Source organism: Odocoileus virginianus, chromosome 28 (assembly GCF_023699985.2).
Source record: "Odocoileus virginianus isolate 20LAN1187 ecotype Illinois chromosome 28, Ovbor_1.2, whole genome shotgun sequence".
Taxonomy (NCBI): Eukaryota; Metazoa; Chordata; class Mammalia; order Artiodactyla; family Cervidae; genus Odocoileus; species Odocoileus virginianus.
In genome coordinates this window covers 34,250,976-34,277,337 of record NC_069701.1, presented here as the reverse complement: position 1 = coordinate 34,277,337, position 26,362 = coordinate 34,250,976, and the positions used below count along the sequence as shown (strand labels likewise).

The 26,362-nt window shown below is 59.5% G+C and overlaps 2 protein-coding genes across 13 annotated transcripts in view; both read right to left on the bottom strand.

The window, feature by feature from the left end:
- Positions 1-221, bottom strand: part of MYRF (myelin regulatory factor) — a 35,064-nt gene extending 34,843 nt beyond the window's left edge. For 5 of the 10 annotated variants that reach the window (XM_070457464.1, XM_070457462.1, XM_070457469.1 and 2 more), the window contains exon 1: positions 33-221. In XM_070457464.1, coding sequence (XP_070313565.1) covers positions 33-78 — 46 coding nt within the window. In that variant the 5' untranslated portion in view covers positions 79-221. The remainder of the gene's footprint in view (positions 1-32) is intronic. The other 5 variants (XM_070457460.1, XM_070457461.1, XM_070457465.1 and 2 more) reach the window with 1 other exon arrangement.
- A 5,866-nt stretch (positions 222-6,087) lies between these two features.
- Positions 6,088-26,362, bottom strand: part of DAGLA (diacylglycerol lipase alpha) — a 73,335-nt gene continuing 53,060 nt past the window's right edge. For all 3 annotated transcript variants that reach the window (XM_070457459.1, XM_070457458.1, XM_020916887.2), the window contains 13 exons: positions 26,037-26,114; positions 24,138-24,262; positions 17,605-17,758; positions 17,025-17,108; positions 16,832-16,909; positions 16,250-16,330; positions 15,075-15,217; positions 14,452-14,520; positions 14,035-14,107; positions 12,642-12,838; positions 11,799-11,928; positions 11,094-11,281; positions 6,088-9,529 (listed from right to left, as the gene is read on the bottom strand). In XM_070457459.1, the coding sequence (XP_070313560.1) occupies positions 8,575-9,529; positions 11,094-11,281; positions 11,799-11,928; positions 12,642-12,838; positions 14,035-14,107; positions 14,452-14,520; positions 15,075-15,217; positions 16,250-16,330; positions 16,832-16,909; positions 17,025-17,108; positions 17,605-17,758; positions 24,138-24,262; positions 26,037-26,114 (2,355 nt within the window). In that variant the 3' untranslated portion in view covers positions 6,088-8,574. The remainder of the gene's footprint in view (positions 9,530-11,093; positions 11,282-11,798; positions 11,929-12,641; positions 12,839-14,034; positions 14,108-14,451; positions 14,521-15,074; positions 15,218-16,249; positions 16,331-16,831; positions 16,910-17,024; positions 17,109-17,604; positions 17,759-24,137; positions 24,263-26,036; positions 26,115-26,362) is intronic.

Below are 26,362 nucleotides of genomic sequence, written 5' to 3'. Positions count from 1 at the left end.
GCCGTCCCCGCCTGCCCCGCGCGGTCCCTCACCTTCGAAGAAGCGCTGCAGCGCCTCCGTCTCGTCCACCACCTCCATGTCCGGTCTGCCCGGCGCTCACTCCGCCCCGGCCCCGCTACAGCCCGGCCCGGGGGCGCGGCATCGCCGGCGCGGCCAGCGCGACAGTCCCGGCTCGGCTCCCGCTGCGGTCCCGCCCGGCCCGCCGCCGCGCTAGCCCCCAGCGCGGCCCTGGCCCGGCCCCTGCCCGCCCTGCACGCGCCCCGCCCGCCGGCCGCGCGCCGCGCCCCCTGCCGGTCCTCCGCAGCCCCGCGCCGGGCAGGATGCGCGCAGCTCCTCCAGGGGGCGCTCGGCGGGAAGTGGGGCGTCCTAATCGAGCTGGGGTGGGGGGCTCGCTGCGCCGCCAGACCCCTGGGCTGCGGGAGGTAAGGACCCCCGCAGTCCTCGCCTGCTCCTGGGGTAAGAGAAGACAGCGGGCTTCTCAATCTTAGATGTTCAGAACCAAACCTCAGGGACAGCCCCCGTTTCCTCTGCTGACCCACCGCCCATCTCAGCAATAATAACTTGCATTTCTTAAACATTCGCTGGGGGCCAGGACCACCCTGAGTGATCTACGGGGATTATCTCTGAGTACATCCTCTCAGGTACCCTACCAAGGAGAGACTGCTGCTGCTCCTGCTAAGTCAAGGAGAGACTACTATGTGATTTTACAGATGAGAACGCTGAGGCTCAGTGAAGTCTGTCTGAGGAAGTCTGTCCTGTACAACCTTGCAGTGATGGGGGAATCCTTCTCTGTCTTCCATCAGGGTTGCCGCCAGCCACATCTGGCTGCCAAGCACTTGAAAAGTGGCTGTTGAGACTGGGAAACTGACTTCTCAATTTTTAGTTAATTTTAATTAGTTCAAATTTAAATAGCTTATGTGTAGGTGCAATATTGGACAGTCCAGGTCTAACAGTTTCAAAGTGATTAGGGTCAAAGGCAACATCAGAGCCAGGTCAGGCTGACCTGGGAAACTGCTCCATCCGTCATCCAGGAGGGTCCCCTCCGAGTGAATCCACCAGCCTTCTCTCTCTGTCTCCATCTCTGTGAGCACGTCTCATTTCTTTTCTGCCAAACAGCACAGCCTCTCTCTCCACTGATCTCCTCTATAACCCTCCCACATCACTCTTTTTGTTTATCTATTTTTATTTATTTATTCTTTGGCCAGCCACACAGCATGTGGGATCTTAGTTCCCCAACCAGGGATGGATACCCCCACCGCAGTATTCCTGCATTGGAAAGCACACAATCTTAAACACTGGATGGCCAGGGTAGTCACCCAAATCACTCTTTTTAAAACATAGATCAGATCATGTCACTTCTTTCCTAAAACCTGGGGTTTCCCTTTGCACTCAAAATAACATTTAGGTCTTACCATGCTCCTGCAAATGGCATTGTATTTGTGTATGTATAACTGATAGGCTTCCCGGTTTGTGCTAGTGATAAAGAAACCCGCCTGTCAATGCAGGAGACTTAAGGGACATGGGTTCGATCCCTAGGTCGGGAAGATCCCCTGGAAGAGGAAATGGCAACCCACTCCAGTATTCTTGCCTGGAGAATCCCATGGACAGAGGAGCCTGATGGACTATGGTCCGTAGGGTCGCAAAGAGTTAGAAATGACTAAAGAGACAGCACACATGTATGTATAACTGATTCACTTTGCTATATAGCAGAAACTATCACAGCATTGTAAATCAATTATACTCCAATAAAAATTTAAAAAATAAAAACAACATCTAAACCTCCACCCTGGTTTCCAAGGCCATGTGTGACCTGATCCTGCCTGTAATGCTGACCTCATCATCTCCTTTTCTCTCCATTGCTAAGTCACAGCCACCAAAAGTCCTCCTTACCATCACTCAAACATGCCAGACTCACACCTGCCGCAGGGCCTTGGCATATGCTGTTCCATCTGTTTGCAACATTGGCTCCCCTGAGCTGGTTCCTTCGGAGTAGTCAGTCTCAGCTCACTCATCACCTCACTGGCCATCCTATTGAAAGCAATTCCCCCTGTGTGCATAAGTGCTAAGTTGCTCAGTTGTGTCTAACTCTTTGCAACTCCATGGGCTGTAGCCCACAGGCTCCTCTGTCCACAGGATTCTGCAGGCAAGAATACTGGAGTGGGTTGCCATGCCCTCCTCCAGGGGATCTTCCTGACCCAGGGATTGAATCCTCATCTCTTAAAGTCTCCTGCACTAGCAGGCGAGTTCTTTACCACTAGGGCCACCTGGGAAGCATTTCTTTCTCACCACATAAAAGATTTGTATCTATTCTTTTTTATCATTCTTCTCCTCGCTCATGGACGGAAGCTCTATGAGGGTAAGGGCTTTTTCTGGCTTGGTCATTGCTCTAACTTCAACACCAAAAATGCCACTTGGCACTCAGTAGGTGCTCAAAATATTGATAGATGTGATGAATGAATGACTGGAGGGTGGCGTCTTCAAAGTGCAGAATCTTAGAACTCTGAAACCTCGGAAGCAGGGAATTCTGGGATCCTGGACCCGGCAGATCATCTCACTACAGAGTGGCTCCGCTCACAGCCTCCCTGGATCCTCAGACACAGCACGGGGGCTGGGAAAAACCCACCCCACCCCAGCCCTGTTTTGCTGTTGTCCAGATGCTAAGTCGTGTTCTCCTCTTTCTGACCCCAGGGACTGCAGCACGCCAGGCTTCCCTGTCTTTCACTATTTCCCCGAGCTTGCTCAAACTCATGTCCATTGAGTCGATGATGCCATCCAACCAGCTCAGCCCCTGTCACCCCCTTCTCCTCCTGCCTTCTATCTTTCCCAACATCGGGGGCTTTTCCAGGAAGTCAGTTTGTTGCATCAGGTGGCCAATGTATTGGAGCTTCAGCCTCAGCATCAGTCCTTGCCGTGAATATTCAGGCTTGGTTTCCTCGGCGCTGATTGCTGGAGGACAAAACTGAAACAGAGGCCAAGGAGGGGGTGGTGGGGGGACCCACTGGCAGATCAAGATGCCAGTCTAGCCTGCCCACCGGTGGTCCCTTAGAGGACAGTGGGGGGTGGGGGGCGAGCTGGGCTGCTGGGTGGGGGCGGCGATGAGAGCCTGCAAAGCGGTTCCCACCCAGGCCACCCTCCTCCTCCTCCCCAGCGGCCAGCCTTGGTGGGGGTGGGGGGGACGGCCGGGGCCTGAGCCCCAGATGTGGCCCAGTCAGCAGGCCCGTGGTGGCCCGCCGAGGAGGGTCAATGCCACGACAGTTCTGGGACTGGGGGAGGGGGTGCCCAGGCCGGCGGGCACCTCACAATGAGGTTTTGTCCCCCGGGGGCCGCTCTCCGAGCTGTTGCTCTTAGATATATAGAAATGGATTTTGCTGGAGGCCCCAGCTGTGTGTGCTGACCGGCGCTCCCCCCGCAGGGGCCCGACTGAGGGAGGGAGAGGGCCACACTGAGACGCCTATTCTTTTCCAGCTGATACACCCCAGAGGTTTTTCCCCCTCTGCAGCCTCCCTTAAGACAATTGTTATTCTCTGCTCTGCCCCTTCCCCCACCCGGGTCAGGCCCGCCCCGCGGACAAAGTAGACACCCGCCTACGCCGAGTGATTTTTTAAAATGAATTTATTTTAGGAGTTGCCCAGGACCGCCTGGAAAATCAGCTTCTTTATAAGCCTCCCCCATCCGCAGGTCTTCCTGCCACATCCCACGCGGTGCCCAAAAAGTCTACCGTTAGGACGCGGTCCCCATCCGCAAGTGATGCCTTACCCTGGCAGTGGGTGGGTGGGGCTATGCGTATTTCGTCCCCAGCACCCAAGTCCTCAGGCTGGGTTGTTGGGTCTTGGCGCATGAGCCTTGAAGATGCTTGTGGTGGGATGGGGCTTCCTGTTCACCTCATGGGAGCTGACCTCGCTCAGGGGGTTCTAGTCCTGCTGTCTCCCCTGACTCCACTAAACCACTGAGCAAGGGAGCAGTGGTCCCCTGGAATCTTCATCTCTGTGCTGGGGGACTAGGGTGGCTGAAAGGTCCCAGACTCCAGGGCTCAGCGAAGAGTCAAAGCTGCCACCTTCCAACTCCATAATGAAGGAGGTTGAGGCTAGTGAAGGAGCCCCAGAGAGCCTTGCGTAAGCAGGACCTTGAGGGAACCCCTCCGTGGAGAGGAGTCCCTACCAGTACCCCCTCCTCACCACACCACACGAGTAAGGGACCAAGATTTCCGTTCTGGCCCATCAGACATAGCTGTCCCTGGGGCTGGCTCAACCATTCTGCAAGGCCTGTCCTCTGCACCTTCATCTCTGAGTCAACCCATTATTCCCACCTCACGGTGTAGGTTAAGTACCAGGGAGGTGATTGATAAATGAGGCTTTCTCTGATTCCAGGTCAGAGCCCAGCGCTGGCCCTTGAGGGGGCAGTCGGGTCAGGAAGAGGCAGCCACTCAGCAGGCAACCCTGGGGAGAGGGAGGCAGGGACATGAGCATTAATGAGTAACGGGCTGGAGGCTGGCCCAGGGGAGGGTGGAGTGCTGTGGGCAGAACCCTCCCTGCTGCAGCCTGCAGGACTCCGGGCCTCCTGTGGACTCAGACAGCCCTTGGCACCTGCCCACTTTGCAGAGGAAGAGAGGAGGGCCCAAAGGGTGGTGAGCGTGAACCCAGGGAGTCAGCGAGCGAGGGGTCCTGCAGAGTCACCTCTCTCTCCCACCTCCCTCCCAGCTGAGACGGGACAGGCCATCCGGGGGTGCTGAGTGGGGTCTGGGAGGCAAGGCGCTGCTCCAGTCCTTCCCCCAGTCGCTCCTCATGAGAGCCTTTCCCCGTTCCACACTCTGGCTGCGTGACCTCAGGCAAGTCACAGAACCTCTCTGATCCTCAGCTTCTGCTCCTGCTCCCCTGATAAGACAATTTGCAAACCAAATGAGACCACAAGGTGTGAAGAGCCTCTGAAAACCATTAGGAAAGGGTGGAGGCCACCATCCGGGGCTGGGAAGGCCTGGATTTTAGTCCTAAATCTGTCCCTGGGCCTGAGCGCCCTCGAGAAGGTTTCCACCCTTATGTAGCCTCCGCTTCCTCTGTTCAAAGAGGCCTGGGGGAAGACAGAACCACTCTGTCACCCTCCGCAGCCCCTCAGTCTGCGCTCAGAGCTGGGAGTGTGGGCAGTGTGGGGAGGGGAAGGTCCAGGTCTGGTCAGACCTTGGCTGGTCCATGCCCGGGCGGCGCTGGTGCAGGTCCCCTCGGGACTGGCTGGAGGAACAGCGCCATCTGCTGCGCGGAGGGGGCAGACCTGGGCACCGGGCTGGCAGGAGGCCTGGCTGCCAGCCCACCCTGGCCTTGCAGCCACTCCTCAGGACTCACTGGCCGGGGGCCAGGCTGGAAGGGGGTCCCTGGGCCTGACCATGGCTTTTGCACCCTCCCTAGGGAAGGTGGGCTAGGAGGTCTCCATGATGGGAAATCTTGAGTTCCGGTCTGAGTGCTGCCAAGATGGGCTTCCCTGGTGGCTGGGACAGTAGAGAATCTGCCTGCAACGTGGGAGACCCGGGTTCGATCCCTGGGCCAGGAAGGTCCTCTGGAGAAGGGAATGGCTACCCACTTGCCTGGAGAATCTCATGGACAGAGGAGCCTGGCGGGCTACGGTCTATGGCATCACAGAGTCAGACATGACTGAGCTACTAGACACTTTCACAGGGAAGCTCTCAGCAAAGACTTCCAGTGGCCCCTGCATCCCAGTGCTACCCAGATCAGGAGATTTAGTGCCCTCACCAACCGGCCACCCCCTACCCCTGGCTTCCAGCAGTCGGGGTCGGAGTGGGGGAGGGCAGGCACTGTCAGACCTGCCAGGGGGAAGAACGGGCCCTAACAAGGTCAGACAGATCCCCTGGCATGTGTCTGACACAGGCAGGGCCCAACAAGGAGCTGCCCCCATTCAAACGGGGCTTCAAGTGTTTTCTGGTCTCTCACTGTGACTCCGAGGGTGGTCCTGGACCAGGGCATTGACAGTGGTGACAGCTGACTTCAGGCTGGGGTGGGGGGTTCCCCTCCCACCACTCTGCCACTGAGATCCACCCCCACCCAACCTGCAGGCAAGAGAGGTCACTCCAGGCAGCCAGCGTGCTTCTACATCCAGTTTATACACAGCTCTATACAATATACAGAAACCTTTATATACAGATATATTTATAGAATAAGCTATATTAATTTGTCTCTCCTTTTTACAGCAATATTAGTTTGGATCTTTCATACATTAGGTACAAAAAAAGTCATGGGAGGATGGCACGAACAGTGCATGAGTGTCTGTGGCGCCCAGCTCTCACTACTGATTGCATATGGAGGTCGCCCAGGCCCCTGGGAGGACAGGCTAGCGCCGTCCGGGAGACCTTGTGCTGCGGGTCTGGGGGACAGAGTGGGGGGTCTGTCTGAGCCGAGCTGGGCTGAGGGGGGTGGCTCAGACCCCCCCGAGTGTGGTGCGTGGAGGAAGGGAGACACACGCAGCAGGCCCATCCTCCAGGGGCGAGGTGGGGAGGGGGTGGGCTGACCCGGGGGCGTCCAGGGCTGAGTCCGAGCCTGCCCCAGCCCCAAGCCTGCCAACCTGTGCGGCTGCAGCCTTGGGGGTGGGGAGTCTGTCCCTGATGGCTCAGTCCCGGGCATGGGTGGGCACCACGCCCCCTCAGAAGTCCCAGGCCCACCCTGGTGGAGGAGGAATTAAAAGGCCAGATCCCAAGCCCCCCTGCTATTGGCTGGGGTGCTAGTTGGAACTTTACTCTGATTTATGATTTGTCTTTTTTTTTTTTTTTTAACTCTAAGAGCCACTGATTCCATCTTGCTTCTGTGCAGGGGGGCGGTGGGGGGGCAGCCAGCAGGGGCAGGAGATTGATGAGGGTGGGAGTCACAGAGGGTGAGGGAGGCCCAGCTCCCAGGTCTCTGTCCCCATGTGGTAGGGTGGGCAGGGGTCCCAGATAGCAGTGATCGTGAGATGGGGGTCTTGGTGAGGGAAGCCCTAGGCGACCCAGGGAGGCCGTGGGTGGGCCCAGAGTAGGGGGGACCATGCCTCCGAGGAGATGAAGGCACAAGCAGGCGGTCAACGCCTCGGCACACACCCGTCTTCCAAACCAGGGGTCAGAGTGGCCGGCGAGACGAGGGGGGGACTGTGTGTCAGAAGTTGAGCTCATCCCATGGCCCCCACTGCATGGCGCCCCTCATGTTCGCTGCCTGCTGTTTCGGCAGGCCGAGGTGGGGGCCAGCGGGCAGACGGGGCGGGGAGGGCGCTCCAGCCACCCCCCTGACCCTGTCCTCAGGGACGGCACACACTCATGCACATGCACACACACACACCCCCACCCCAGCATGCACCACCCCCCTGCTGGGCCTCCAGGGACAGGCAGGGTCTCCACGCCATCCCCTATGCTTCCCCAACCTAGCAGGAAAGGCGCCCCTCCAGTGGAGGCCTCAGGCTAAGCCCCTGGCCCTCCCGGGTCTCTAGCCAGGTCCCACAATACCCTACTCTCAGCCCCACTTCCTGACAACAGGACATGGCGGGAGGGAGGGGAGAGAGCCCAGCTCCCAGGAGAAAGCCCAGGGCCGGGGGCAAGGAGTGGGAGCTGTGGGGAGCAGAGGCTTGTTTGGTTTCAGATCCCAGGGCCTGGAGTGCCGAGGCCTGGGGGAGGTGATTAAAAGGGGGGTGGGGGGGTGGTAGTGGGGCCTTCCTTCTGCCCAGGGCACTGAATCTGCAGCCAGGGCTTTTCACACCTGTGCCCTCCACCCTTTGAGTGGCCAGGATCCTGGGGGTAGAAGGCAGGCCAGGAAGGAACGGGCTGGCAGGGCAGGCAGGCCCGGGTACCCGGGACCCATCGACAGAGGGATCACCGTGAGGGACATCAAGCAGATGGATGGGCCACCTCCAGGCCCCATGGCTGCTGTGGGCCCTGTGGAGGCTGGCCCCTGCCTGCTTAGAAAGGGGCGGCTGAACACACGATTGCAAGGGCGAGGGGGGCTTGCAAGCCCAGGACACATCCTGAGCCCAGCCCAGCAGCTTCTGTAAACATACACGGCACTGCGGGCCACCTTGGTTGGGGGGGGGTCACCCCCAGGGGGCTGGCCAGCAGGCACCAGATCTCGGGGTGGCCAGGGCAGGTGCCAGCCTGGACCACAGATGAGAATATGTGGGGAGGGGGCCGCTCTCCATCTCGGCCCTGGGAGAGTAGCCAGAGGGCAGTGATGGGGAGTCAGCATACTCATGGACTGTCCCGGAATAGGGGGTGCCAGGATGCCCCTGCAGGGGAGCAGTCAGGCTGGGAGGGCAGAGTGCAGCCCTGCCCCACCCCTGGCAGGCTGTCCCTGCAGCCTCCTCCCTGCTCACGGCCCTCCCTGTCATTCCCTATCTGGAGGGCCCAGATCCCAGCTGCCTTGGCTCCAGGGGGGTCCTAAGCTGAGGTAGGGAGGCGGACCCCCCAGCTCAGCAGCAGTGCTCAACGCCTGAGGCGACACATGCCCAGGAGGGGCCTCTCCCTAAAGCTGCCCGGCCTGAGGGGCAGCCACCAGGAGCCCGAAGGAGCCACCTGCTCTGGCCTGGGCCAAGGTCGGTAGCCACTCCTGGGTGCTGCTAGCGTGCCGAGATGACCAGGTCGTCCTGCTTGGTGGGGCTGGCCCCGCGGCCGGCCTGGGTAGAAGTCCGGACCTTGTCCACCGCCAGGCATTCCTGGCTGCTGAGGCCCGTGGGGGTCAGGTCCATGAGCTCGCCCGAGGAGCTGAGTGGGAAGGAGGGTGACAGCGAGATGCCCGAGGAGGGGTCGGCCGAGCCGGCGAAGAGCCGCGGGGGCTTGGGCACCAGATTGGGCTCGAACTGGGCTCGGAGCAGGATCTCCTGCTGGCTGGGGGACTTGGGGCCCTCGGCGTAGTCGCTGGTGGGGCTCTCCGGCACCACCATGCAGTAGAGGTCCTGGAAGGAACTGCTCTTGCTGTCCAAGTTGAAGAGGCTGTCGATGAACTCGGCGAACTCTAGCACCTGCGGGCTGGGCGAGTCCCCCAGGCGCCTCTCCTGCAGCGCCAGCTCTCCGCTGCGGGGGGCTGCCCCCCCGCCCCCTTCCTCCGGCTCCTCGTTGGCCGCCGCGCTGGGGGGCCGCTCGGGGGTGACGCCCCCGCTGCCCAGGGCGGCCTCCAGGGGCTGCGTGTCCTGCGAGTGCTTGGACAGGCTGTCGGCCGCCAGCAGCTCGGTGCGTGAGCTCAGGGACGGGTTCTCCTCGGGGATGGCCGGGTCGATGTAGAAGAGGTGGCCCTCGTCGCGCTCCAGCACGGCGTGGAGGCTGGGCGAGCCGCGGATGCTGCGGAAGCCGGAGGAGCGGCGTGAGTCGAAGCTGTACAGAGACTCCGTGTCCGACAGGCTCTCCATGGTGGCCAGTGGTGCCCGCCGCGCCTGCAGCTCGGCCGCCAGCCGCTCCTGGGTGGACAGCAGCAGCAGCTCCACTGGGTCCTGGCGGGCCGCCGAGGCCGCGGCCACGGGGGAGAGCAGCCGCCCCTCCGAGAAGCCCTCCAGGCTCATCTCAGACTGGGACTTGCTCCTGCAGCGGGGGAGGGCAGGGAAGGGTGAGACTCAGAGGGGCGGGGAGACCCACCCCCAGCTCCTCTAGCTGGAGGGAACTTGGGGAGGGGAGGAGAGGGAGGTAGTTGAACGGTCTGGGGACAGGGAACCTTCATTTTTTAAACCAGCTCAGGAGACCCCAAGATAGAAGACAGGAGGGTCGATGCAGGGCTGAGCAGGACAGCGGTGGGCGGGGGACACTGGTGCCATTGTACCTACCAGGAGACTGAGGCCCAGAGAGACTGGCTGCCCCAGGTCCCTGCAGGCAGAGGTGAAGGGGAGAGAGGGAAGGAGGGAAGGCAGGGAGGGAGGCGGCACAGCTGAGAGCCGCATCCACCAGGCCAGCACCTAGAGGGGGTCCCTTCCGAGCTGCTGTTACTTCCTTCCTCACCCTGGGGTCCCTCCCACCTCTCCCAGGGGGTGTAGCCTCTGCTGGATGCGGCCCCGGAGCCCCCGGCTCCGCACACGGGCCTGCAGGGAGTGAATGAAAGTCCAGGGATGGGGAGGCAGCGGTTACTGTGGCTGCACGGACACTGGCTCCCCCGTCTGGTCAGCAGCAGGGAGAGACATCCAAGTGTGCCCGCCAAGGACCGGGAAGCCAGCAGCACCCTTCTCAACTGCCCCTGGGCCAGATTTGTCACCGGGACCCAGGACCTGGGAGGGAAAGGTCCCAGAGAGGCAGGAGGAGCCCCATCCACCTCAAGAGCCACAGCCTCAGAGGCCCCAAAGGGTGTGTATGAACGCAGGGTGTGTGCGCACACCTCTGTTTGTGTGCAGCATGCGTTGCGTGTCAGCCGGTCCAGGCATCTGAGTGGCTGGGTCTGGGCACAGTGCATCCCTCATTTACATGCATGGCTGCCCGTGCAAGCATATACCTGTGTTCGTACAAGTGTGTTGGCTGCTGTCTTGGTGTGTGTTCTATATGTGAGTCTGTATGCGGCTCTGCACACTCAGAGCTACTATCTGTGAACACAAGTATATACACACGTATGCTTTAATACATGATGCAAAGAGCCGACTCACTGGAAAAGACCCTGAAGCTGGGACAGATTGAAGGCAGGAGGAGAAGGGGACAACAGAGGATGAGATGATCGGATGGCATCACTGACTCAATGGACATGAGTTTGAGCAAACTCTGGGAGATGGTGAAGGACAGGGAAGCCTGGCGTGCTGCAGTCCAGGGAGTCAGGAAGAATCAGACACGACTGAGCAACGGAACAACAAATGTGTGTGTGTAAGTGCATGGGTGTCCACCTGTTCGGGTCTAAACAGTTAATGAGTGAATCTGTGTTTGTGACTGGGGGTGTGTGTATCCCTAGACGCCCACTGGCCCACATGGGCTTCAGTGGTGGCAGGCTGAGGGGCAGTGGGGGGCAGAGCAGGAGTGACCCCAAACAAGGGCAACCCCTCCTGTGCATGCATACAGAGCTGTGTGAACATACGGAGGGCCCCGGGTGTATATACGAAGGTCCACAAGCATTCACGCTCTGAACGCACACTTGGGGCCCCTGCACGCACTCCCTGGGGCGGGGAACAGCACTGACCTGACGCTGCTGTTCCGGTGGTCTGCAGCGGGCAGCTCCAGGGCCAGGCCAGCAGGCACAGGTGGCCCCGTGGGCAGCGGCTGCTGCTGGAAGATGAGCTCGGGGGTCAGGTCCACCTCCGTGGGGCTCACCATGACCTTCGCAGCAGACAGCAGGGCCGTCTTCCCCTTGTTGTAGTTCTCCAGCACCTGGGGATGGGACGGGGAAGCCAGCAGTGGCCGAGGGGTGACAATCACAAGTGGGCGCGGGGTGGCAGGCCAGGCCTCTCAGGCCCGAGAGACCTTCATGGGGTCAGCTGGGCCCACTCTCCTTCCTGCCAGGCCCCCGCTCCTCCAGGAAGGCCAGGGACGGGCCCTGTGATGGAGCCTCGCCCCACACATGGGCCAGATTGGAGCTGCCCTGTGGTCGGCCGTTCTACAGCCAGGAGATGACCAAGGCAGCCCCTGCTTGGCTGTGTATCCGCCCAGCGCCAGGTGGCTTCAGGGTTTCTGAGCCCAGCCTGCCTCAGGGACAGGTCCCCATGCATCTTCTAGACTCTCCCACCCCAGGACCACACAGTGGTGTGGACAAAGCCGGGGTGTGGAGGCCAGGACACGAAGGGGCTCCCCGGCCCACTGGGTGTCCAGGGAGTGGACGCTTCTGCGTGTCGTGGCCCCCTTGTGTGTAATGCGGGGACGGCCCCGGCCAGCGGGGGCCGTGGCTCACCTTGTTGAGCCCCTCCATGACCACATAGGGGAGGTGTTCGTGCAGCATGGCCGGCGAGATGATCACCTCGTTGAAGGCCTTGTTGTCGCCCCAGATGGCGAAGTATGTGGGTTCCTCCTGCTCGCAGCAGCTGAGGGGTACAGGGGCCAGAGGGAAGCAGGGGTCGGGGGTGGGGGCGGCCTGGCCTTGGCCCCCTGGCCCTGCTCTCAGCCCTGTGTGGATTTGGAGACCCCTTGCCTGGTCAGGCCAGCCGGGCTGCGTCCCTGGGCTCCTCGCTCCCCACCCGCGCCAGGAACGCCTATGCCAAACGGAGCCAGAGAGGCTGACCGGGGGCCCCGTCCTGACCCTCACAGAGCCTTTGATCACAGAGCCGAGTTGTGGTCTTGGCCATACCTGCTCCATCCCTAGGGCAGGGTCCCAGTTCACTCCTCTGAGAGATCAGAGTGAGGAGAGCGAGGTGGGAGAAGTCTCTCTGATGCCCTTCCTTTTCTCTCTCCTGCCCCCACCAGCTGATCCCAGCAGTGATGCCAACTGACAACTGAGGTGTGGGCCAGCCAGGGCCTTAGGGTGACCCTCCAGGGCATTTGCTTTTAAATGGACTCAAGTGGGGAGAGCTGTGCTGGGGGAACACCAGGAAGGGCTGATGCTGGAGGCATGGGCTGGCCGATCATTGCATGTCCAGGGCCCGAGACTGGGGCAGCCCCGCGGTGGGGGCCCTGGGCCATCACTGCCCAGCCTTTGCGCCCTGCCCCGAGGGTGACCGAGTGAAGGTCAGCCCATCCCCTGCCCCCCTGCCCCGGCCGCTGCCGCCTCCCAGCTGCCCGGGTCACAGGCAGCACCTACCAGCACTGCTCCGCTGGGTGGTTGTGGACCACGTGGATGATGCGGCCGGGGGGGTAAAGGGGAGTGCTGGCCGACAGGGCGATGGTCAGGTCGCTGGGGTGAGTCCAGAGCCGCGTGCTGGCCAGCGTGGTCACCTCCACCTCCTCGGGCAGCTCTGACTTGGGGATGCATTTGGTGGCCCCCACAATGATTCGCCACTGTGGGGACAGGGGGAGGGGGGGTCAGGCCTGAGCAGCGCTGGCCAGCTGGGGAAGTGCTCAGAAGGAGGGTTCACAGGGACGGGGGAGCTGGGAGGGGGCAAGGGAAGGGCAGCGCCCAGAGAAGAGGCCGGGGCTGGAGTGCTTGGCGGCCACGATGGCCAAAAGGTGCCAGGGACAGCTGGCGTGGGATGGCTGGATTTTGGGACTGCAAGACCAGTCAACCCCTTGTGGAGTGATGAGAAACATGCCCAGTGAAGGAAGGGGACTTGCTCTAGGCTGTAAGTCAGAGGCAGAATAGACCCTGAAGCTCAGGTCAGCTGCACCCACTCGGCCAGGTCAGTGTCAGGTGCCCCCACTTCCTCCTGGGCCAGATGAGTGCCTGGGAGGGGCAGCTCCACATCCTGGAACCAGGCCCCTCCTAAGGCTCTCTTGCCTGCCCACCCTGGCACCTGGCACCTGGCCCAGCACCCTGCCTGCCAGAGGGTCCTGGGCACCAAGGCTGGGAATGGTCCCACCTGGGCTGAGAAGGTGAGTGGAGAGAGGGCCGGCCTGGGGACACAGAGGCCCTGCCTGCCTCGGGGAGCCTGGCTGCAGCCTGCCCACCCCCGGCCTAGCATGCTGAAGGCCAGCTTGCTACAGGAGGAGCCTCCAGTGTCCCACCCTACACAGGCCTGAGCAAGGGCGTTAGGAAGGGCCGGCTCTCTCCTCTCAGCTGCAGGCAAAATCAGAACCCACTGCCCCCAGGTCCCCTCTGCAGGTGACCTCCAGCCTCCCTAAGCCTGGGGGATCGCGGGGGGCTTTGGAGGAAGACTTCCAGTCACATGGGACCACTGAACCTCGGGACTGCTTTGGCCTGACTGTAGGTGGCTCTGGGCCCAGGAGCCAGGACTCAGGAGTCCTCAGCTCCAGTCCTGACTTTGTTACAACTGTCTGTGTGAGCAAAAGCGGGTCCCTTGCCCACTGTGGGGCTCAGTTTCCCCATCTGCACAAGGACAGACAGGGGGCAGCTGGGGAGAGTGCAGAGATGCTGAGAGTCTAAGAGCCTGAGGTCCCCGAAACACCAGCCACACCCCCAGTCTGGCCTCCCGTGGCGGGGGCCCCTGTGCTTTGCGCTGTGGGACCCATGGGCCAGGAGGAGGTTGGGGAGACCAGAGCCCTGGCTGCCAAGGTGGGAGAGAGGTGAGCGAGCTCACTTTGGGCTTCGTGCTTCGTTGCAGGACATCCAGGAGCTGTCTGCGGAAGCCTTCCAGCTGGGAGAGGCCGATCCTGGGGGAGAGAGCAAGACGGAATGTCAGCCGGGGCTGGCCAGGGATGGGGAGGTGGGGGTGAGGGGCAGCTGGAGCCCCAGGAACAAGGAGACCAGTCCATCAGGGTCATGGGGTGGGTGGAGCAGGGCCTGCAGCTCAGCAGGGCCCAGCCAGGAAGTGGGGCCAGGGAGGGCGGTGGGGCAGGCCGGGCCCCACCCTCTCCTCTCACCCTGGACACGAGTGAGGGGGATTCTGGGGTCCCTCGAGGAGGTGGGAATCTCAGTGAGAAAGATGGGCCTCCTGGGTGAGGGCTGAGGGTGAGGACAGCCCAGACCAGGCCGGGGGAGAGAGGGACCCACTTGCCTGGGAACAAGGTCTTTGCCCAGAACCACAGCCGTCACAAACTCCTTGGAGTACTCCATGGCGTCCTCACTGCAAGGAAAGCCAAGGGGTGCTAAGGCCACGGAGGGGTGCAGTGTGTCCCCGGGGGGCTCTGCTCCAGCACTCCTGGAGGCAGTCTCTTGACTCGAGACCCTCTGGGGGGAGACTTCCCTGGTGGTCCGGTGGCTAGGACTCCACGCTCCCAAGGCAGGGGGCCTGGGTTTGATCCCTGGTCAGGGAGCTAGGTCCCACAAATGGCAACTACAAAGATCTCACAGGCCACAAGGAAGAGCAAAGACCTCGAGTGCCACACCTAAGACTTGGCACAGCCAAATAAAGAAATTAAAAGAAAAAAAGACCCCGTGGGGAGTGGGGCTGGGGTCCCTGCCCCGCCTACCCTGTCAGCAACTCTTTGCTGGGGCTGGATCCCAGGGTGGGCCTGGTATTTGACAGAGCGCCCACTTCCACCCTCCAGGCCATCCCTAGATTCCCTGATGACCAGATACCAGTCTGCCCAGTGCAGCCCCCGGCCCAAGCCAGCTCCCCTCACCATCCACCCTTTGCCTTACCAGCCCCAGCCAAGTCTGGGGCCCTGGACCACTTACCTCAGCAGGCCCCCTGGGGGGGAGTAGGCAAAGCACTTGAGGGTTGGGTACTGGGGTCTCAGGAGGAAGGAGAGGATGGCGGCAGTGCCCGCGCCCAGGGAGTGGCCCACCACAATCAGGCCGTAGTGTTTGGTTCCGCGGCCCTGGGGGCAGAGAGAAGCCCTGAGATGCCTGACCTGCTGCTGCCAGGCTGACCCCAGGGAGGCAGAGGGTGCTTCCCAGAGCCCTGGGATCACGTCTGTGTTGTGTTGGGCAGGGGAAGAGCCAAGCTAGACACCCAAGGAGCAACTTCTCAGACTATTTAACAAACTCCTACTCATCCTTCAAAACCTTGCACAGAGGCGACCTCCTTGGAGAAGCCCTTCCTGATTTTCCAGGATGTGCCTGCACCTGGGATTGTTGCTGTTGTTCAGTCAGTAAGTCATGTCTGACTCTTTGCGACCCCATGGACTGTAGCCCACCAGGCTCCTCTATCCCTGGGGTTTCCTAGGCAAGAATACTGGAGTGGGTAGCCATTTCCTTCTCCAGGGGATCTTCTTGACCCAGGGATCGAACCTGGGTCTCCTGCATTGGCAGGTGGATCCTTTACCTCTGAGCCACCAGAGAAGCCTGCACCCAGGACAGACCTTTATATGGGTGATTATGCTCTATTATGACCATGTGGTCACCTGCTCCCATCCCTGGATCTGCTCCCAACAGCTGGACCAGGTCTCCTGAGCCCAGGGACGGCTTGACTGTGGGAAGGGCAGTTGGGAGCCTCTTGGGAGCTGCCTGCCTGCACAGGGAGGGGTGGGCAGTGGGCCGGGCCCAGATCACCCCATCCACAGCAGCACCCCTTCTATCTGCTTTGCAATCACGTTCTGTGTTCTTTCTGCTCAGCATCTCAGAAGCTCCGGACCTGAGCCACCTTTGTGCCTCAGCTGCCCGGCACTGAGCAGGTGCCCACCACCCAGGTGGGGCCAAGCAGAGGTGTCCAAGAGGAACTGGTACAAAAGAAGAAAGGGCCAGAGGGGGTGGGAGGGACGGAGCAGTGAGGAGAGGGCTGGGGGCCTGGGATGGAAGGAGAGTGTCCGAGTCTGGCTTGTGGGGGGCGGGCAGGGTTGCGTCATCATTCACCCATTCTGTCCCCAACCTGTCACCTTGCAGGAGGGCTTGCAGTATGAAAAACCCCTCACCAGGTCTCGCCCGAAGGCCTGGGACAGGACCATCTCCTGCTCCAGCTTCTTCTTGATGTACTCGGCCGAGAGGACCATCCCCTGGGTGAGGAGGGACAGAGGTGGGTGTCACTATCATGGGGAGGCAGGGGGGCCCGTCAGGGACCAGTGAGGTCAGTGATGTGAAGCTCACCAACCCCGTCCCACCCACGTCCCCCTTGGGTCCTCAGGACAACCTGGTGGTGGCGGGGGGGATGAGGGGTGGGCTGGTGGACACTTGATCACATTATTTCCATTTCACAGATGAGAAAACTGAGGCTCAGAGGGATTGTGGGTCTAAGAGGAACCAGTGAGATCCCTTCTCCATTGCCTCCTTGAGCTCTCTCTTGTGGGGCAGGGTCTGGGCTGCACAGGGCTGCGGGGTTCCCGGCCGGTGGGGGGCAGTGGACCTTCCAGACTGATCCACACCACTCTGACCATCTCTCTTGGTGAGAGGAGTGACTCTGGAGGAGCCCCCGCCCCAACCGCGGGCCAGGCCTGCCTGCTGGCAGCAGAGAGGAGGAGCCTGGGGTCCACTGGGGGCCCACGAGAGGAGAGGGGTACCTTATGTCCCAGCCAGGTGCCGTGGTGGCCCTCCACGGGGAGGCGCTCGGCGTCACCAGTCAGGTCTGTCAGGGCGTCCTAGGGGGCAGGAGGACGGTGAGGCGTGGGGCTGAGAACAGGGAGAAGGAGGTGGGTGCCCCCCCAGGGGCTATGAGGGGGCCTGGGGGGCGGGCAGGGTCACTGGGCGGCGTACCTTGGGGGACAGCGTTCCCCGGATACTGATCACCACCTTCTTCTTGTCGTGGTCCACTGCCACGTAGAAGGGGGTTTCATAGACCTGGGAGAAGGGCAGCTCGTGAGCCTCAGTGGCCCCTGGGCTGGGGCCAGATGTGGGGAAGTGACGGAAGCAGGTTTCCTTCGGGGCCCAGGAGTCTGGCTCCACTGGCCCCTGAGGCCTGCAAGGGTCACAGTAGGTCCCTCCCAGCCCAGCACCCAGCCTGCCCTGCCCTCCCACCTCTGCTGACTCGGGAGCCCTGAGTACGAGGTCCTGCCTGCCCGGTCCAAGGGGCTGCCCTCTCCCCTCCTGAGTGCCTCTCCGTGTCCCTCAATTCCTTCCCCCCAAGGCTGGAGCCAGGAAGCCGCAACAGCGGGTGCAGGGCTGGGGTTCACATCCGAGCCCCAGAGTGGGCCCAGGCCAGGATGTGGGGAGAAGGAGGCAGCCCAGCTCTGGCTCGCCCACCTAGGGGAGCCATGCCAGCCAGGCCAAGGGCTCCTGCCCCTGCGCAGGACCCAGGCTGCGGGGAGGCTGCGCACCAGCCCGCCTGGACCCTCACCGCGTCATGGCAGGAGGTGTAGACGATGTCCACTGCGGTCATGTTCTCGTCCAGGAAGTGGCGTCGAATGGCGATGGCGTTGCAGCCGCAGCAGTTGTCTTCCTCGATGGTGACTCCGGGGGCGAACCGGGGCCGGGCAGGACACAAGCAGCACCTGGGCGGGGGGCAGAGGGCTCAGAGCCCGGGACCCCGATGGAGCCACGGTCTCCCCCATCCTCTCGGGAACCTGTTCCTGCAGCCAGCCCCATGCCGTCTCTGAAAGCCTCCCTTGCAAAGCTCTCCAGTCCGTTCCCCAGGCCTCGCCTTATTCGGCCTCTTGACAACACATGACCCAGGGGGTCTCTCCCGCCCCACTTCACTCTCTCCATCTGGCAGAGGCACACCCCCTCCTGGACTGCTTCTTCTCATCCGTGTCTTCTCATTGAGACCAGAGGTCATCCCTGGACCTCCTCTTCTTTCTAATGACACGAGCTCCCGGGGCCTTACCCAGTCTTGGGCTTTAAATACCACCTGAGTGCCAAAGAGCCCCCCAGACCCTGCTCCCATTCAACCGCCCATGAAAACCCTCCTCCCAGATATGCCCCAGGATTGCAGTCCTCTCAGCTCCAGATCCCAGGGGCCTAGCCCCTTGCTTCAACAGTCCCCTAACCCTAACCTGCCCCTGAGCACTCAGCCCACGCTTAGAACCACCGGGTCCTCAACCCGCCTCATATCCCATATTGTCTGTCAGCACATCCATTAGCTGTGCCTTCAAATTCACATCCAGATGCCAAATGCTTTCCCTCACCTCTCCCCAGCCCCCTGCCCCGCTCCAAGCCACCTTATCCCTGCCTGCCTGCCTCAGAGTGTCACGGGGGCTCCCAACAGGTCCTCCTCACTCACAGCCGCCCCTTACGTTCTCAGCCAGAGTGACCTTCTATGATAAAAGATGAGGCGGCGTCCCTGGTGGCTCAGTGGTAAAGAATCTGCCTGCCAATGCGGGAGACATGGGTTCGATCCCTGGTCTGGGAAGATCCCACATGTGTTGGACCAGCTAAGCCATGCATGAGCCGCAACTATTGAGCCTGTGCTCTCGAGCCGGGGAATTGCAACCATCGAGCCCACGCTCCGCAACAAGAGAAGCCACTGCAGTGAGAAGCTTGCACATGGCAAGCAAGAGTAGCCCCCACTCTCCCCAGCTACAGAAAAGCCCGTGCAGCAACTAAGACCCAGCACAGCCAAAAATAAATAAAGTTATTTTTTAAAAAAGATATAAGATGAGCCACATCACTGCACTCAACACCTTCCAATGCTGCCCTTCCTGCCCAGTGTAAAGGCCAGAGTCCGAGCAAGCGCTGAGGGCCCAGCTCCATCTGGCCCCGTTCTCTGGCCTGTTGCCTCCCACTCCTCTCCGATGCACTGGTCATTCCTGCCTCAGCATCTCTGCACTGCGGTTCCCTCTGCCTGGAACATTCTCCTCCTGGACACTGTGTGGCTGGATCCCTCACTTCTTGAGGCCTCTGTGCAAAGTTCATACTGCTGTGAGATCCGCCTGGGGCCATCTCATATGACAGCTACCCCTTGCCCGGTGTTCCCCAGTTTGACCACACAGTCAGCTCAATTTTTCTCCAAAATACTCCTGCATTTCCTTGTCTGTGCCTCCCCAGCACCAAAAACACAGTTGTTGCTCAGTCGTTCAGTCATGTCTGACTCTTTTCGAGCCCATGAACTACAGCACGCCAGGCTTCCCTGTCCTTCAAAATCTCTCGGAGTTTGCTCAAACTCATGTCCACTTGAGTCAATGATACCATCCAACCATCTCATCCTCTGTTGCCCCTTTCTCCTCCTACCCTCCTCAGTCTTTCCTAGCATCAGCGTGTTTTCCAATGAGTCGGCTCTTCACACCAGGTGGCCAAAGTATTGGAGCTTCAGCTTCAGCAGCAGTCTTTCCAATGAATATACAGAGCTGATTTCCTTTAGGAGTGACTGGTTTGATCTCCTTGCAGTCCACGGGACTCTCAAGAGTCTTCTCCAGCACCACAGTTCAAAAGCATCAGTTCTTCGGCACTCAGCCTTCTTTATGGTCGAACTCTCACATCCATACATGACTACTGGAAATACCATAGTCAAAGCTATTGACCTTTGCCAGCAAAGTGATGTCTCTGCTTTGTAATACTTTGTCTAGGTTTGTATAGCTTTTTTTCTTTTTTTTTTTTTTTAAATTTTTATTAGTTGGAGGCTAATTACTTTACATCATTACAGTAGTTTTTGTTATACCTTGATATGAATTAGCCATGGATTTACATGTATTCCCCATCCCAGTCCCCCCTCCCACCTCCCTCTCTACCCGATCCCTCTGGGTCTTCCCAGTGCACCAGGCCCGAGCACTTGTCTCATGTACCCAACCTGAGCTGGTGATCTGTTTCACCCTAGATAATATACATGTTTCAATGCTGTTCTCCTGAATCATCCCACCCTCGCCTTCTCCCAGAGTCCACAAGTCTATTCCATACACCTGAGTCTCTTTTTCTGTTTTGCATATAGGGTTATCGTTACCATCTTACTAAAGTCCATATATATGTGTTAGTATACTGTAATGGTTGTATAGCTTTTTTTTCTAAGGATCAAGTGCCTTTTAATTTCATGGCTGTAGTCACAGTCAGTAGTGATTTTGGAGCTGAAGAAAATAAAGTCTGTCTCTATTTCCATTTTCCCCCATCTATTTGCCATGAAGTGATGGAACCAGATGCCATGATCTTAGTTTTTTGAATGTTGAGTTTTAAGCCAGTTTTTCCACCCTCCTCTTTAACCTTCTTCAATAGGCTCTTTAGTTCTTCTTCACTTTCTGCCATAAGGGTGGTATCATCTGCATATCTGAGGTTACTGATATTTCTCCTGGCAATCTTGATTCCAGCTTGCACTTCATCCAGCCCAGCATTTTGCATGATGTACTCAGCATATCAGTTAAATAAATAGGGTGACAATATACAGCCTTGACATAGTTCTTTCCCAATCTGGAACCAGTCCATTGTTCCATGTCCAGTTCTAACTGTTGCTTCTTGACCTGCATACAGGTTTCTTAAGAGGCAAGTAAGGTGGTCTGGTATTCTCATCTCTTGAAGAATTTTCCACAGTTTCTTGTGATCCACATAATCAAAGGCTTTAGTGTAGTCAATGAAGCAGATTTTTTTTTAAATTCTCTTGCTTTTTCTATGATCCAGAAGATGTTGGCAATTTGATCTCTGGTTCCTCTGCCTTTTCTAAATCCAGCTTGTACACCTGGAAGTTCTCAGTTTACACACTGTTGAAGCATAGTTTGAACGATTTTGAGTATTGCCTTGCTAGCATGTGAAATAAGTGCAATAGTGGGGTAGTTTGAACATTCTTTGGCACTGCCCACAACACAGTTGCTGCTAAGCTGCTAAGTCGTTTCAGTCGTGTCTGACTCTGTGCAACCCCAGAGACAGCAGCCCACCAGGCTCTGCCATCCCTGGGATTCACCAGGCAAGAGTACTGGAGTGGGTTGCCATTTCCTTCTCCACAACACAGTAGGCTCCCCAAAAATGAATGGGTGAGCTGCTGAGCAGGGTGCCCATTGTGGGTGCAGTTACTCCTTGGGCCACCAGAGGGAGCTAGCACCCAACATATGGGGATCAGGGAACCAGAAAGCATGTGACCCAAATCTGCCGGCTTTCCTGGTGCTGTTCAGTCGCTCAGTTGTGTCTGACTCTGCGACCCCATGGACTGCAGCACGCCAGGCTTCCCTGTCCTTCACCATCTCCTAGAGCTTGCTCAAACTCATGTCCATCAAGTCAGTGATGCCATCCAACCATCTCATCCTCTGTCGTCCACTTCTCCTCCTGCCTTCAATCCTGCCCAGCATCAAGGTCTTTCTAATGAGTTGGCTCTTTGTATCAGGTGGCCAAAGTATTGGAGCTTCAGCATCAGTCCTTCCAATGAATATTCAGGGCTGATTTCCTTTAGGATTGACTTGTTTGATCTCCGTGCAGTCCAAGGAACTCTCAAGAGTCTTTTCCAACACCACAATTCAAAAGCATCAATTTTTCAGCGCTCAGCCTTTTTTATGGTCCAACGCTCACATCCATACATGACTACTGGAAAAACCATAGCTTTGACTAGATGGACCTTTGTTGGCACAGTAATGTCTCTACTTTTTAATATGCTGTCTAGGTTTATCATAGCTTTTCTTCCAAGGAGCAAGCATTTTTTATTTCATGGCTGCAGTCACCATCTGCTTTCCTGATTTGATGGCTAAGATTTTACTAAGAATCCTAGATTTAGGTGATGTGGAGAGGTCTGTCTTCACTGCAGCAGCCCCTGGGGGACTGATGCAGACCTCCCAACGGAAAGAGGCCTCCACGGGAAAACCCAGGGTCAAGCCACGTCTTGGAAGTGAATGGGTCTGGGGTGGGCAACCACCTCCATTTACTCCGGGAGACCCCTACTCCCTCCCTTGCCACTACTGGTCCAAATGGACACAGCTCTGGGTCTGTGGGCCAGGCGCTCGTTTTCAGGCAGCTAGCACTCCTCTCCGACCTCAGCCTGGCCCCCCAGCACTGAGCATGTGACTGCCACGGTGTGGCCTGGGGAGACAGAGGCCTGGGCTGGAATCCTTGCTCCGGTGGCCCTTCCTGACTGTGATGGCCTGGCGGGGGGGCAGGTGCCAAGAGCTACTTCACAAGGCTGGGGTGAGATCAGAGGCCCAAGATGCACAAAGAGCCTGGCACACAGTAGGCACCAGGGAGACGGCAGCCCCCGAGTCAGTCATCTGGGGGCCTGGGGAACCATGAGAGCGGCAGGGCCAGCAGCCTGGGAGGGAAGGGCCCATGGCACCTTTGAGGCCAGCACTCCCACCTAGAGGAGGCTGGGTGCTGAGGGGCTCAGAGGCTGCGGGAGCCCTGAGCATTTGTTTGGCCTTTGGCAGGGCCTCTCCTGCCCACAGGAGACCAACCACACGTCCAGGGCAGGGCTGGGTCTGAATGGGGTGTCCCCAGGGTTGGGGGGTGGCGCATAGGCAGGCCTGGCTTGCCTTGCTCTGCATGGGATGGGAAAACAACTCCAGGTGACAGGGCTGGGCCTGAGGCAGGTGGGCAGTCCTTCCTCTAGCCTGTGCTGGGAACCTGGACTGCTGTGGATAGGCTGGGCTCAGAGAAGGGAGCCCTACTCTCTGGGCTGTAGCCTGGGATTTCGGGCCTGCCTCTCCTCCACCCTCCAGGCACCTGGCTCTTCTTGGCAGGGACCCAGCTGGGCCCTCACGGGTCTGAGGTCTTTCTGCTGCCTCTCCTGGCAGCTCTGATAAGCTGATATGAATGCAGCCTTGCCCCTGTTGGCAGAGCCCCTCAGATGCCCAGACCGCCAGGGACACCATCTCCCTCCCAGCTTCTGAAAGATCCCACCGGCGGGAGAGGCAGACCCTGCCTGTGCAAATGTCGTTCCTACCCTGCCAGTGAGTAAGGAATGTAAGTAAGTAAGTGAGAAAGCCCTGCCAGGGCTGTGGGAGCCCGGGTCTCAGAACTCCTGGTGCTGGGCTCATTCCGAGGACCTCTCAGTGGCCGCAGGGTTCCCAAGGATGCTGTCTGTGGGCTGGCAGAGATAGGGAGGGGCGTGGGGTGCCCTGGTCGGCTCTATCAGTCAACTGGGGGATGGTGACAACAACCCAAAGAGCCCCCCCCCCCCCCCGCTTTCTGGGGAAAGGACACTGAAGGACGGGGTGGCTGCTGTGGGCCCCGAGGGTAGGGGTGTGGTGGACAGAAGCTGCCTGCCCAGCATGCCAGCCTGTCCGTAACAGGGAACCCGGGCAACCATCCTCCTTCTGCCAGGCCTGGGCAGAAGGTGGAGATGCCAGAGAAGGGGAGGGGCCCTCACGGAGCCAAGCCCTCCTCTGGCCCACTTAGGAAAGCAGGGTCCACCCTGGCCACCCCCCGCAGTTGGCCAAGGGTGGCACCCAGTGAGGTCTTGCCAACTCCTTGTGAAGAGGATTGGAGCCATTCACAAAGGGCCTTCTTGCTGCCTTTCCAGAGGTTTCTTCGGATTGGGCCTCTACCCAGAAAGGCCTTTCTTCCAGAAAGGCAGAGCACAGGAGGGGAATAGGAGGGGAGTCAGGAGAAGGGAGGATGTGGGCAGAGGGGAGTGGTCGAGAGGGGCAGGGAGGGAGATGGGGGGTGGGGGGAAGGAAGCGGCAAGCCAGCCAGATGCTGGGTTCATTTCAGCCTCTCAGAACAGCTCTGGGAGGTGTGTATTACCATCCCCATTTCACAGATGGAAACTGAGGCTTGCAGAGGTATGCTGACTTCCCTGACTCTGAAAATGACAAAGTATGGATAATTCCAAAAACCCAGCCAGGATAACGCAGAACCAGAAAGGTCCTGGCCCAGAGATGGTGCAGAAGTGCAGTGGTGTGGGCCACAGGGGGCACGGTAGCAGGTCCAGTCCATTTAGGGAGGCCCCGCCCTACCATGGGTGGCCCGGCATTGTGACCTCAGCCCTTCTGCACTCGCCACTGGCGGGGATCGGGGAAGGGCCGGGGTACTCACGAGCAGGACCGGGCCAGCTGGCAGAGGCCGCAGGCGGGTTTCCGCATCAGGTACATGGGCCAGCCGTAGGCAGCCAGGGCAAAGAGCATGTAATAGCAGACCTCCTTATAGCGGAGCATCTCATGCTGGAAGAGATGCAGAGTAAGGTTACCTCCTGCCCTTCCCGCCTGTAGCCTCGGAGGCGATGGAGGCGGGAGCTGCCCTCCCCACAGGCAGCAGACCATGCCACCCCCACCCCTCGTGGAGGAGGGAACACGCCAACAGATGATAATTGCATTTCCCTAATTATCTGCATGCAACCAGGGCATGAAACCTCCTGAGACCTGTCCTGTTGCTCCAATCTCAGAATTAATGATTTGGGGACAGAAAAACACTCAGAGCACTGGATCGATTTCCTTGCCGGTTTCCCAAGAAGGGGAGAGGGGGAGGTGAGAGCCACAATCACCCGCCTTGGCCATCAGGCCCCGGGAAGGGCAATTGAACCCCAAGAGGTCTGGACCCTCCCCTCTGGAGCAGGATGCCCAGGCCAGAAGCAGCAGGGCCGGCCCTGAAGATGCAGACATGCTGGGGACCCAATCACCCCGGCCGTGCTCTGCACTCAGGGAGACCCTGGCTTGACTCAAGGGCGTCTGGGGCAGTCGGGATCATTCTGAGAAAGGCTCTGGTTTGAAAGCAGGCGTCTGAGGCCGGTGGCTGCTGTTATCAGCCAGACTGCCCAGGGAGGCAGTCAGGAGGCACACGTGTCCCAGGGAAGCCGCTTCTCCCCAGTCCTGGGCGCCCCAGGCACTGGGGGACTCCTGCACTTAGAGGGAATTAGTCACCTTGTAAAAGTTAAAGACGGTGATTAGTCATCTCGTGAAGTGAAATAAGCAGGACTTTAATCAGGGCCCAGAGGGATGGAACCGTCCCGGGCCGCTGGGTCTGCTCTTCAGGAAGGCGCAGAAGGAGGTAATTAACCTCTGGCTCACGCCTGGAGGGCGGGGCGCTGGCACCTGGGGGCTCGGCGGGGCCCCGCCCCCGCCCCGCCCCTCCGCAGGGCAAAGCGAGCCGGGCGGGCATCCCCGAAGGAGGCGGGGACCTGCAAGCCGGGGGGCCTGCTGTGGAGGGGCTGCTTGGAGAGAGATGCAACCCCCGCCCGCTTTGGGGAGCGGGGGTTGGGGGGCGATGGAGAACCGGCGTTTCCAGGTGAGTCAGATGTGAAAGCCGAATCCTTTCTAACGCTGTCCTTACGGGCACCAGAGTTCACTCATCCCCCTCCCCACCAGGGCTCTCGCTGGAAGGCAGGCCCAGCACCGCTTCCGCTGCGGGAATAGGCGCAGCCGGGTCAGGGACTCGCTCAAGGTCACAGCCCCCGGCGGGGAGCCGCACAATAAACCTGTTTGCTCCCAGCGCAGGGGCCGCTCTCTGGCTGCAGTTCCAGCCCTGGGTGAGGGGCTCCCCTAGCCTAGGACCAGCCCCCCCTTCACTGGGACACCCAACGCCAGAGTTTCCACTAAAGGCGCTTGAGAAGAGCTCCTGCTACTCAAAAAAAAAAAAAAACCCTTGGAAACCAAGTTTTACGTCTTGCTGCCTTTTATAACAATAACAACCGTGGCAAAAATAACAGCAGCTCAGCCCCTGGAAGGACTTGACAATCTCAGGAGGCCAGGGCCAAACATTCTGAGCTCAGTGGAACCGATTCAGGGGGCTTGCCTGTAGAACCAGACAAATGTGGAGGGAGGCAGGTCAGGGTGTGCTTGGGAGGAAGGGGGCTGCTTGGAGGGCCGAGGTGGGACCCACAGCGGAGCAGGTGCAGCCGGTGCCTCAAGGGCCGCGGGCAGGTGGTCTGCTCGGGTCAGCCCAGCAGAGGGAGAGAGGGAGAGAGGGACCCGGGACGCGGTGGGGGTGGTCCTGACTCACCGAGTTCTTGAGGTCGAGGTACTTGGTGTTTCTGGTCACCGGCATGCCGGACAGGAAGGCCAGGATGTCGTTGTTGGCCTGCAAGACAGGCGCGTGAGGGTGGCTGCCCGGGCCCAGCCTGAGAAAGGGGTCCAGGCCCCGGCTCTGCACTCTGCCTGCCTCCCAAGGGCCTGAGAACCCAAAGAGGTGTGTGGTTTCTAGCTCTTCCACGACTGGGCCCGCTTTCCAAATCCGAGGTCTCCTCATATATCCAGTTGCTTCCCTTCCACCCAAAGCATCCATGCTAGGGGAGGGAGCTGGCCCAGGGCCAGGAGAAAACATTTTAT